The sequence below is a fragment of the Dromaius novaehollandiae genome, chromosome 8, assembly GCF_036370855.1.
Source record: "Dromaius novaehollandiae isolate bDroNov1 chromosome 8, bDroNov1.hap1, whole genome shotgun sequence".
Classification (NCBI taxonomy): domain Eukaryota; kingdom Metazoa; phylum Chordata; class Aves; order Casuariiformes; family Dromaiidae; genus Dromaius; species Dromaius novaehollandiae.
In genome coordinates this window covers 42,507,787-42,520,954 of record NC_088105.1, presented here as the reverse complement: position 1 = coordinate 42,520,954, position 13,168 = coordinate 42,507,787, and the positions used below count along the sequence as shown (strand labels likewise).

The 13,168-nt window shown below is 40.4% G+C and overlaps 1 protein-coding gene across 7 annotated transcripts in view; it reads left to right on the top strand.

Moving 5' to 3' along the window:
• Positions 1-11,526, top strand: part of LRRIQ3 (leucine rich repeats and IQ motif containing 3) — a 34,622-nt gene extending 23,096 nt beyond the window's left edge. For all 7 annotated transcript variants that reach the window (XM_064516371.1, XM_064516369.1, XM_026098536.2 and 4 more), the window contains 4 exons: positions 690-776; positions 2,147-2,288; positions 7,636-8,344; positions 11,057-11,526. In XM_064516371.1, the coding sequence (XP_064372441.1) occupies positions 690-776; positions 2,147-2,288; positions 7,636-8,344; positions 11,057-11,264 (1,146 nt within the window). In that variant the 3' untranslated portion in view covers positions 11,265-11,526. The remainder of the gene's footprint in view (positions 1-689; positions 777-2,146; positions 2,289-7,635; positions 8,345-11,056) is intronic.
• The last annotated feature ends 1,642 nt before the right edge of the window (positions 11,527-13,168 follow it).

The window sequence follows — 13,168 nt, the reverse complement described above, 5'->3', positions numbered from 1 at the left end:
TAATTTAACATCCCATATTAATGTGACTTTGGTCATCAATAAAAACAGCTTGTGATGCAATGGCATTACAGAACTCAACCTTTTGCCAGGTAACATTTCATATGTATTTTAAAATAATCGAATTTATTGTCACTTGCATATGGTAAGATGATGCTGAAAAATGTTTTTTGACAACCACACAGAGAAAAACCGCTAATTTTACAGACCGTACTTAAATGTAAAGAATTTATTGTACTGAATAGGCAGTTTTATTAAAGTACACTTGGGAAAAATAATACTCTGTCCTGTGAACATAGGAATTTTACCTATACTGTACTTATTTCTTTCTCTTGTCTTTCCTTCTTTCCTTCTTCTTAATTTGCATCCTTGAGAGTACTAGATGAATCAGGCATTAGATATGAGACAGGAAAACTTATGTTTAACCTGCCACTTCCATTCTGACACAGACTGGTAGAGACTGACTGTGTGAAACAGATTTAAGTCTGAATTCTCCCAGGAGTTGACATCTTTCTTCAGAAACACACTTTGGGAGACACTGAGAAAACATTAGGAAAAATATAAATTTATCATTGAATGAAGTAGTTACAACTACTATTTTGAATGAAGTGTGTAAGATAAGTAGAGTCATATGTTCTTGCATCATATCCAAAAGCGATTTTTTTTTGTTTGTCTTTTCTTGGCATGGAAAGAAAACAGAAAGCGGCGTGTCATTTGCAGAGGGCATGGACATGCATGTCACAGTTGATCTGGCTAAATTATGCGACAGAGCTACAAAGGTAAAATTAAGCTTATATAGCTTATTGGTTCAAATACTGTTTTAAAGGCTGATGTGAGGATTCAGAATGGTTTGCTTTTCTGGAAAGACATCAGATTCCTTAGCGGAATTCGTTTCACCTGACCCTGGCTGTGTGAGCGCTGCATGTCGCGGCCGTGGAGGCTCTCTGGAGTCGGTGGAGAGAGACTGCGTGTGCGGGGGGTGATTCGGGTCCTGCCGCGGGGTGCTTAAGGTCGGCCGAAAGCTTTGCCTTTGCGCCCTGTGCTTGTCCCTCCGTGCTGGTCGCGGGGCAGCAGGACGCCTCGGTGCCCGTGTGTCTCACACGGACCTGGGTAAGACAAACACCACTTTAACAGCTCGAACGTAATAAAGCGTGCAAAATTGTTGAAAAATGTAACCAGCCTTGTACATTTCTTAATATGTAAAACTTGTAATAGTGCTTGAAATGACATTTTGGGCGGTGACTATATCAGATGCTATGTATATGTCAAACAGCATGTTCAGCCTTTCATGAATCATACTGACAGACCCATGAAATACTACGAGCCGAGGAAGCTGGATATTTCAGGTTCTGCAAACTGTTGCCGTCCTTTTCCAAATAACTGTAGGCTGTCTGCTGGAATCTGGTTCGCAGAGTAAGATAAAAGCATTCACATCTGATGCTGTTCTGTAGCATGTGCAAAATGGTCTAATTTTCAGTTAGCAAATATTGTCCTCATAAAATACCCTACTTCACGTAGTTCCTTTGGCATCTTTGTTGCCAGTCTCAGAAAAAGGGCCAAAATTACCAAAGGCAAATGGTAAACGCTTCCTGTCCTGAGCGGGAAACTTCAGTCCGAGAACAAACATTTGCATGACAAAGGAATGCGTAGCTGCTGAGTATCTTGCAAATAAACAAAAAATATCAGTTGCAGCCAAGCAAGCTTTACATGTGTTACATTCACTTAAAAGTTTGAGAATCCCCTAAGCTGTAGCCTCGAGGCACTATGTGTTTGTTCACACTGTTAAAGGAAAGGTGCCCTTGTCACAAACTGCGGAAGAGTGCGTCTCGGTGGAACCGATGATGAGTGAAGGGATGTTCAGTCTAAAAGCTGGGATTTCTTCCAGGAGCACAGAGGTGTGGGGCTGGAACAAGAACTCATCCACCCGTGTAAATGTCGACACTGCCTAGAGTTTTGAAGAAAGAGGTAGTGGCTCTTTCAAAAAAAAAAAAAAAAGAAAAAGAAAAAGAAGAACATCCCCTGTTTTAAATCATAGAATAAGTGTATACTTACTATGTGAAAAATGATGCATTCTGTATTAGTTCCTCAAGGCTTCATTTTTATTAGTATAGTGGCATTTTAATTAGAATAAATTCTGTTTTGTTAACAGGTCTTACATATGAATGATTTTAAAGAACTTCCTGGTTTATGTCTCGGAAGAGAAAGACAGCCAGTTACGTCTACTTTGCCCATATTGCAAAAAGAAAGAGAAAAGATTAATGTCAAGCAAGAAGGATCTCTGTGGAGGAAGGGTTAGTCATAATTCTTTCATAATACATTGTAAAATAAAAAAATAGTAGCCATAAATAAGATGAAACTTGTAGTATGAAGACAAGAGATGTTGTCATCCATATTAGCCAGGTATGATATTTATTATTAAACTTATCCAGAACTAGCGAGTGCCTCGTGGATAGGAGTAAAGGAGCAAATCTGTAAAAGCGCTAGTTCCTGGCTCCCAGTCCCTCCTGGGAGAGCTGCCGTGCTACTCGTTACCGAAATGGCTCGCTCTCTTCCGGAGCCTACCAGCGTTGCCGCTTGTGGAAACCCATCTACAGGTGCTGTAAGTGCTGACAAACACAAGGCTGGACACTTGAGCAGACATTTGGGTGTCTTGCTCTAGTAGAAGTGTGGCTATCTCCAAGATAAAATGTAGTGAAAACATTGCTTTTCATCCATATGAGGAAAAATGAAATTCAGTACTCTAAACAATTCTTATATTTGGCTTTGGATAAAGTAGCTGAAGAGCTTGGGAAGGATCTGTTGTGGCAGGGGCTATTTTATTCTGCTCTGGCCAGGTTTGGCGGGTGCAGAGTGCGGGTGCCATTTCCGTAAGGGACCTGCGGACTTTCCCTGCAGCCGGGGCCAGGGCGAAGCCCAGCTCCCCTCCAGTGACGGCTCTGCGCCCGTATGAGACCATGGCACTAGGACAGAAACTTCTGGTCAGTCTCTGCTGTTTCCAGCGTTGCCCTCTTCTGGTATGAAGAACTAAACTATTTGATTTGTAACAATAAAATAAAGCCCCAGGGAAATGGCAGAAGTGGACTGAGACAAGGAGCCTGTTGGTATGAGGCTGAGGGAGAAAAGGGCTGAGGCATGAATAGGAGGCAGAGCTGGTGTCTTTTGAGCAAAGACTTGGCAAGATACCGGCCGTCTGCCTTTGGTTATGCTGATGCTCGAGGAATACGGAACAGGGAGCGTAGCGCAGGATCTCCGATCTCCCTGGGTAGGTAGCCACATAAATTTCAACACATAATTGCCAGCTGTGAAAGATTTTTTTATTTTGCTAAGGCAAATCTTGCGTTTAGGCATGCTGTACCTATCCACAAAGACCTCTCCAGAAATAGTCCCACCCCGATACCTTTGCAGAGTTCTCGTCCAGCCTCTCCCGCACACCCACCTGTTTGTGCTGTGCTCGCTCTCACGTGGGGTTCGTTGCTGCGTGCCTCTTGGGGTCCCTTGGCAAGACGTCTATGCGTAGGGCGGCAGAAGAGTGAGTAGGTGCTCGGCCGAGGGCCGGGAGGTGGGTAACCGTTAGGGCGAGCGTGGTGGTCCCCGCAGGGTGCTGTGAGCTGGATGCAGAGCTGTGCTGGGCGCTGCTGCAGCCCCGGACGCGGCGAGGATGGGCGCGCGGCGAGGAGGAGCCTGGCTGCCTCCGCCCGTGGCATCTCCCCGATCACCGAGTGCACCCGGCGTCGCGTGCCGGGGTGTGAGCGTGGCTGTGACCAACGGGGTTGTATCCTGCGGAAGTCTCACAGTTCAGAATAAAAGGAGAATTTGTTTCGGAGCTGGTTAGACGGATTGTTTCTGGGAATTATGTTCTTTGATATTCTTTTATGTTGTGTTAATGAAAAGGAAAACATTTGGAAGCAAGTATGGTAATTGTGCTGATGCTTATAAAACATACAGCAGTAGTTAAACAAATGTTGAAAAGATGGTAATGATTATCCTTTCAGTTGCATAAAAAATGACTAATTGTGTTTAGTTTGTCTTGATACCCACCCAGCATATTTGCACTTGATGTATGTTACACCATGCATCATTTTTCAGAATAATAGAAAGCTTCATTAGACTTGGGGGAAATGAACTTGTGAAACTACAGCAACCTGAGAACTCCAGAAATGTAAAGTTCGTAATAGTGTCTCGTCATTGGAACAAATCTTCATCTGCCATAGGTATCCAGGCTATCTAATCTAGGTGATGTTGGAGGAGCAAACGATGCTCAGTCTAAACGCGGGCAGGCTGCGGCGCTCCGACACGCAGAGGCGTTCTGCTTCAGCGATGAGCAGCGTGATCCCGCGAGTAACCTTTGAGTTACGATTCGCCTCCCAGGATAAGAGAACATCCCAGCAAAGGACTGTTGTACTGAGGATGGAAAGTGAAGTTTTTGTGAAACGTGAGACACAAACTAGATCTGTATTGTTTTCCACAAAGTTTAGATACTTGTGCTATCGCTGGAGTGTCAGAACATGCTCTTTTCCAATGAAATTCCATGTTTTCTTTCCATTTCTGCTGAGTGAGAAGTCTTTCACTTGGAAACAGTGAATGTTTTCATTCCTCTCTTACATGTTGACAGATAGAAAATTGATCCTTTAAAATGTAAAATTTGGTATTTACTACTTATTCCTTTTCAATTGCTCTGCATTTGGTTGGTTTCAGCTGTTTGGAAACCAGACAATGTATTTTTCAGGATCATAATTGGCAGCCAGTGAGTCGTTAGTTGCAGCGGTCTCCTTTAGACGGCAGTGCATGAGCAGAGCAAATGGGAGTTTGCTCCTGCGGAACTGCTGCGTGTTGGCTCACACTGCTTTGCTTGCAGTAGAAAAACGTCTGTAAGTTTTACTGGAATAAAGGGGAAAGTGGATTTGATCTGTAAACGTGTAACAAATTACTTTTCTGACTGTAGCCAGACAGTAAATCCTGTAAAAGAAGTTAAGGAAGACAAATCCGTCGAAGGCTGTTAAACACAAAGCTACTCTGGTTCAGGCAGTCTTAAGACCCAGATTGCTGGAAGATGGGGTGATGGGCTGCTGGAAGATAGGAGCTCTTTATGCTCTTTATGCTTGCTTTTAATATTCTCCTCCTTGTACATCTGCCACTGGACATTATAGATATCAGCCTTTGGTCCATAATATTAAACAATAAGAATTGTTTAATAGTAAATGAATAAAATTAATAATAAATTAATAATAAACCATGAATTTTAACAACAAAATCAATTATTAAACAATAAAAAGCCTTTAATTCAAAGAAACAAATCAGCAAAAAATTCTACTGCTTGGTCCCTAGGTGCTAGGGAGAGCTGGAAAGATTGTGTAGAGTGATACTGCAAAGCTGCGAATTTCAGTGTAGAATCTTGAGGTAAATTCAGATGGTTTTGCTACTTTTTTAAGTATTAATTTCTGCTACTTCCAGTGAGATTTTTTAAATGTTGTTTCACACCTCTTTAAATCATTTTTATTGGTCATATAAAAGGATCCTTGAAAAATTAAGAAATAGCTACCTAACCTTATACCTTTGACCCTGGAACACATCCTCTTCCCAAGAGCTGTCAGAGTGTAAGGTTTTTAACTTGCACTGTATAGACAAATCCTGTCACAAGATGATATTACCAGCCTGGAAGTATAGGATCAATATGTTATTGATGAGAAAAGTTACTATCCATAATACTTATTTAAATGCCTCCAGAAAAGGTAAATCGTATGTACCGTAGCAATTTAATTACTTTGGAAGTAGCCCACCTTTCCCACTCTTACTATGCGGAAATATTGAGCAGACTCGCAGAAGCCCGTCCAGAAAGTCCTGCTGCGATTTACTGCTTCCTGGGAACAGCTCACGTGGGCAGTGATGCTGTTCAGCATCGTAGGTGCAGAACCTGGCAAAATACACCTGAATTTGCCTTGTGCTGACCCGCCACCCCTTCTCCCGGAAATGAAGGCTGCCCAGCGCGTAGTTCTGCGTATCCGCCACGGCACTGAGCGGCCGGTGCCGGGGGCCCGGGCGAGCCGGGTGCCGGGGGGCTGCGCTTGCGCCCGCGGGCGATGGAGGGGGGTGCTCCGTCCGGACCCGAACCCCCCGCCGCGGGAGCCTTCTGGTGCCGCTCCGCAGGATGGGCCGCGCTCACCTCCGCTTCCTTACGCAAAGGGCTGTAATTAATACGTTCATTTTTCCCTTTTGTTATACCTCAGGCTTACTTGATCTTTCTTACCCACAGCCCAGCCTAGTCTGTGCTCTTCTCTCTGTCCTTCTGCCTCATTTTTTTATTTGTTCTTTTAATATCGGTGAAGATAATCCAGTGTTTTTCTTTATGTGATGTGTTTGAGGGATCCATGAAATCGGATCTGGCTGCCTCTGAGTTTTGGAGGGTTTTTCCACGGAATTTTTTAAAAGCATTTGGGGGTTTCTTCATGAATGTGGATCATCCTGCTAAATTTATTTATATGATTTGGATTCTGTAAGTTACAGAACTAGAAGCTTTTGCTGGGCTTTCTCGCATTTGTCTTTATTGCTTGTCTCCCATGGAGCAAATGTAATCCATCACTACTCTTTTTCTTCAGTCCACTCCTTTGAAAAGCTAATTGTTTTTTAATCTAGCCCTGATTAATTATTCACACTACCTCCAAAGTAGTATAAGTGGGGGAAAAAGAAGAGTGAAAGAAGCATGTATCTCAACCTTTTGAATGCTGCATGGAATGCTTGAATTGTTTTTTATTACAGAACGCAATAAAAAGAACCGTGGCTTTATAAGAGACTTAGAAATACAAGGCTTTGTTTTGCAAACAAAGTCTCCTGCAAAAATAATTCATAGTCTTGTAAATGGGCATTCTGTTAAAATTTTCCTCATAAATGAAGTGACATAAACGCTATTTTAACCTAGTTCATATTTGGAGTATAAAAACAGGAGAATTGAATTTTATGTATGAATACTGTATAGTGGATAGAATATACAATTACACATAAATCTGATGTATAATTTAAGGGAAATATTGGAAGAACTGTTAGACCAGTAGATAGGGAATATGTTACAAATGTGGACATGAAGGAACATAATTTGTATTATCCTATTTGTATATAATTTCATGTTGTAAATTTTGCATTTGTCAGAAGATTTTTAAAATCTGTATTTAAAAAAGCTACCGTTGTAGGAAGTTGTGAAACTTTGAGGAAATTACTTATTTTTATTTACTTTGTTTAGAGTTTAGGGTAGAGAAACTGTTGATAGAAAGGCTTGATTTGACCTGTTTTTTTCAGGCCTATTTTTTGGAATAGTGCTGGACTTTATCTTGGCACTCAGCACTTATGCTGTCTCAAGGAAAGTTCCTTATTAATTTTTATTTTGAACCATTGCTCAGTAACCATGCTTATTAACATGTCTGAACCTGCAGATTCTGGGAGATGGTAACACAGTACATAGAGGACAACATATTTTACTTGTATTTCAAAGGACTGTAATATTTAATTGAGGACAACAAGGCAGTAACTTGCCTTACATAGTAAATATGTTGGCATCAAATCTAAATTACAATAAAAAAAGAAAAATTTTGAAATTCTACATTTTATATTCCAAAGACTGGATTTAATGTTATGTTGTTTATCTTATAGGTACCCTGAAAATGGAAAACACTGATATGGAGAAACAAACAGCAATGAAATTTAGCCCTTCTACTTCTAAAAAACCTTTTCATTCAGCTGATAAGTTGACATTTCAAGATAAACCAGCCACCTGGTGCCATCTACAACAATGTAATTTTCACAGTCATTCTGTTCTGCAACGTAACGCCAGACACCATCCAGTCAGCTTAGAAAAGAGGGTTTTTCCTAGAATGTGTGGATCTGTAAGTTTTGGCGCATTTTATGTTATTGATAAATTCTACTCAGAGAATGAACAACATGATAGCCAAGCTCAAAAGCTGCGTAAGGTTACACAAATGCAAATTGCCAAAGAGAAAGGGAGCCATTATATTCAAGAGTTTCTAGAAGAGAAACAGCAAAGAATTCTGAAAAAATGTGAAGAAGAAGGCCTGAGAACTGCAAAAGCTTTACAACAGCATCAAAAGAAAAGATCAAGATTTATTGAAAACGTGAGGCAAAGGCATACTCAGTTCTTAGAAAGCAAGAGACAAAAAGCATTTGAGTATTCATTAGGTCAAGACTTCAATGCTCGACATACTGCTTTGACACAGGGTTTGTTAAAACTTGACAGATGGAAGAAACTTGATGATGGCATAAAGGAAAGACAAAGAACTGTTGAGGAAAGTAGAGAACAAATGAAGAAATATAAGCAGCTGATTAAAAATTTTCAGGATCAGAGGTATGTCTCTTTTAACATTCAGTGCAGTTAATATGAATGTATTGCACAAAAGGCAATTATTTTCATATACTTGAATACCTCCATATATTTGACAGATATTTCAGTACTTGTTTGTTGAATAAATCAAATAAGGATAAATCATATTCAGCTTCACAAAGAGATCAAAATTTTTGTTACAGTACTGTAAAGAAAATGTTCTTCCAAAAGAAAAAATACAAAATTAAAATAAACTTAATTCTACTCCTGTTGTAAATTGGAAGAGCTATGCTTTATATCACAATGTGAAAGTTCGCTGTCTGCAGCACTGCTGTAACAGAAAATAATAGTGAATATTTCTACTCATTGATGCTGCTGCCCAAAATATTTTCTTAGTGATATCTTGTTTAGATAAGACATAGTCATTTTAATATAACTGTGTTGCATAATACAATTTTAAATCAAATGTTGAATTGAAATTAGTAATGCAAATCTTGAAGTGTTTCCTAATTTAACCAATGTGCAAAAAAAAAAAAAAGAATCAAGCATGTCAGTGTTTCTTTTATAATTTATCCTGGTTCAATTAAGATGAGATCTTGAACCATGGAAGTTACAATTTTTTAAATTAATAGTAAAAATAAATTGCCTGATAATGAGAAATTAGTGTTTCATCATCTTGTGTATAAGCAGTCTTTTCAAAACATGTAATGATATCTTAAAAGGTGCCTTGTGCTCTGAAAATTGACTTCAAAATAAGTGTGAATTTTCATGTTTGTGGGATCTGAAAGAAGAGACAATCAGTTTCCCCTCTGTATGTCATTACGGTTTGTAAAAGTCCTGTATGATACAGCACGTTGCGCCTCTGTCACTTACTTCTCAGGTCGTGACCCCCGTGACACCCAAGCCAGTCGGCTGTAGTCTTCTGAATTAGGCTTGTGATGAATAGTGAGTTAATAAATGATTTAGTTGATGATGCACAAAATGTAATTGAGTTCACCTCACTCCGCTCAAGCTGTTTATTCTTCAGGCTAAGTGGAATCAAAACCAGTAACGGTGTTGCAAATGAGAAATCAATTACACGGAGATGCTGAATTCACTGGAGAAGCTCGGTTTCTTTTATTTACCCACGAGGAGCTTAGCAAAAGGTGTGGACGTGGCCTGGAAGGGTTTTCGTGAGGAAAGAATTTCCGTGGCTGGAAGCTGATGCTACAGGCACATTTAGAGAAGAAACAAGTTGCCACTTATTGAATAGCAATGTGCCATAGGAACAGCTCACTCAGAGATCCAGTTGATTACTTGAAGTCTCTCAATCAAATTGGATGTCTTTGCTCTAGTCGGTCAGAAATTATGGGCTTGATACAGGAATTACAGAATGAAAATATTTTATGTTATCTAGAAGGTCAGGCCAGATAATCATAATAGTCTCTTTTTAACTTAAAATCTGCAAATCAGTAAATGCCTGTTTTTGTCACGAATGTCAATGGGTGTGATCCTGAATATGCACGAGTTTGAGTAATAGGGTATTATGTTCATGTATCCAGTTTGCATATTCAAGTAAAGCCGCACATCTTAGGGTGCACTTTTTATGAAACGATTTCAATAGAATTGATTTGAGGTGGAGCAGCGTTGCATTTGCATGCAGTGCACGTGCATGGTGTACTCTTCACTGTGTGACACCCAACCTCAGCTGCACTTGCGGTACCGGGACTGTTGCAGCGCTGACGCTGCGGCGATCTACAAAGTTTGAACTTGCAACTTGCTTTCAGAGAGGAGTAGCGGGCTGGTTTCCCCCTTCCTCCACCCTGATCCCTTTGGTCAGGTTTTCCCTACTGATCGATTTGTCTCTAAAAACGTTACCTCACTAACTGCAATACTGCAGTAAAATATAGTATTTTAAACAAGCACAAACCTTCATTTCCGAGCATGATGTTTCTCCATAATCAGGCTAAAACCAAATCCTTTCAAATCGTGTTTTTCTACTAGGAGCAGATTTCCTACATTTGTAACAAGAAAAGTCATTATATTAGTGGAATGCGGATTAGTCAGGAAATCCTCTATAACTCTTAATTTACAGTGAAGAGTGGCAGTGTTGCAGAATCATGGTTACTGCTGTAAGAAAGATAGTCCTGTTTCATGATGGCTAAATAACGTCTCGAATGCTTGACGCTAATTATGTGCAGTGCTTTATCCCTTTGTAACCGCGGCCCGTGTGCAGCTGCAGGCGCTGGCGGCTGGGTGACGGCGGGACGGGGACCTGCGGGGTCTCGGGGGCTGCGCCGCTGTGCGGGAGCTCCCGCCTGTGGAGGCTTCTCCTCGGGGTGACGTGGTAAAATCAGCTTTGTGGTAGGAGGCAATTCCTGCCCCAAAGAGAAGAATCCACTTACGCTGCTGCCTGTGCACGTGCTGTGGGAGGAAGGTGAGAGAGAAACGTTTGTGTACTGCATCATACTCCAAATCCGTCATTAGAGGGGTCATTTCAGCAAATTAGATGTATGTTGCTCTGAAAGATGGGGGAAGAAAAACCTTTCACAAATGTTACATTTAAAGAAATGGTATACCTGAAAATAGAAATTTTTTAAAAAATATAAAAAAGTGCAAGAACATTTCATATAAAAGAAAACAATTTTTAAAGGTAATTTTTTCCCTAAGAAACTTGTATAGCTAATTTGTGAAAGTTAAACAATAAAAGAAGTTTATACAAATTAGACTAAAATTTCTCCCTTTGTTTTTCTGCAGGCAGTTGAGGATACAGAAAGAGAACTTGGCAGAAAAAACAATCGTGACCTCTGTTGTTTCACAGAAGACTAATGAGAGATTGCAGGAAGCAAGGGCCAATGTTGAAGGAGTGAAGGAGCATCGAACCAAAATTGAATGTCTATACAAGGCATCTGTGATGCCGGTACAAGACACACAAATTGACTCTGATGCCTCAAATGTTAAATAGTCACACTGAGACTATTTATGAGAATGCAAAAGTTTGGTGTCGCTTCTACAGTTTGAACTGAGCTCTCATATAGACACAATGAAAAGAGATAATACTTCTCAAAGACACGCGTTATTAGAAATTGTGAAACTGTGGTATTATACCTCCTTTTCATATTTGCCCAATTAAAAAAATTAAATATTGTTAGCCACCACACTGTAGTCTCTGATTTTGCTCAGATTTTTCTTTATTTCCAGGAAAATAAATAACTGGTATTTCAGACTGAATGGTGTGGCATTAAATATTTACATTTATAAAATAAGTATTGCAAATCTATGCAGTTACATGTCCTTTTTTTGTAGGACTGGAGGATTAGTACTTTATAGTAGCTGGATGAAATCCCTACATTGTTAAGGTAGTTAAATGACAAAATTTTGACTTCAGTTATTTGTTAGCAGAAATGTGGCACTTTGGCTCAGTAACTGTATGCATACCATACCATATGCCATCGGATCTACAGGAATGTATTTGCACTTCCCCTCTGGCAGCTTCTGGTGCAGTAGTTCAGTCCTAGCTGCTAACTTTCCATAGCACATTTCGTACTTTGATTAGTTTCATTTTCTGTTTTCATACATACAGTTAATTGTGCTTCTAGTTTATTTTGCATAAATTCTTTGTGTATCTGTATTACTGCAGAAATTGATATGGTCTATAGTGGTAGCCAAATATACATACATTTGGTATATATGCTCAGACCTGGGCTCACAGCTTTTCTTCACTGTTTTCTGCTTCTGACTATTTTCACCCTCTGCTTTTTATTTTGCCATATAGTATTTGTTGTAGTACAGTCTTTCTGTAATTGCCTGTAGTGTGCAAATATCTGGAATACACTCCTTCTGTATTTTACCTCAGGTACATAGAGATACAAGGTTAGTGGCATGTTACAGTAGAGGGTTTTGCTTTTGGTCTGATAACGAGACATGCTAAAGGAACCATTTATACTGAGATGCCAGGATGGCTTTTAAAAGTTCATATTCATTGGTGATGACATTTTAAGGGTGGAAGGGTGTGTTTAGAATGTCATGTCACCTATGTATTTTAAGTCCAGTTCTGCAAATGTATATGTGAGACATTTAAGAGAGTTCTGTACAGCTGCTTGCATGAATTCCCTTCCAACCCCAACCGTTCTGTGACTCACTTGCTTTTACAATTCTTTACGAGTAGTTTGGGAACATGTCTCTTACCAGTTTTCTTTTTTTCTTTTTGGATAAGTTGAAGGTGATATCTGTAATTTATTGGCGAAAAAAGCAATTGAAATAGCCAGCCTAAGATAAATGATCTTTTTAGCTGGAGTATAAAGTCCGTAACTGTGGTATGAACAGATCTGGAAAAATAACATTTCATCATTCATTGTTCAGCATTTACAGAAATTCCAGGTATTTATTTAATATTTAAATAGCCCATCTCTAATAGTGTTTTCACTGTTTGGTGTGACAGTTCTCTGTCACCTTTCGTCACTCATTTTTGTAGGCATGCGATACTTTAAAATTCTGTCTGTTTATCTGCGGAGTATTTTTACTCACGCGTTGCGTTAAGTTGCGCGTGAGCTGTTGGGGCCGCGCTCCCCGCGGCGAGCCTCCGCTCTGGTCGTCCGTGCCTGAGCCTGCAGTCCGCCTTCGCAAGGCGCTTTGCTCAAGCTACGCAGTTATTTATCAGTTCATCCATCTGCTTCTCTGCTCTTGCCCTCTCTGGGATGAGAAACGGCGTCTGTGGAGATGAAGTGTGTGTCTGTACGTGCGTATATCGATCTGCAAGCTTTGTCTTGCTCTGGAAGCGCTTTTTAGTTACGAGCGTGCGCTCTGCCTGCGCGTCCGCGGCGCAGGAGGGTCCTGGAGCGCGCTGGCGGCCAGGGCAGCGCGTGGCCG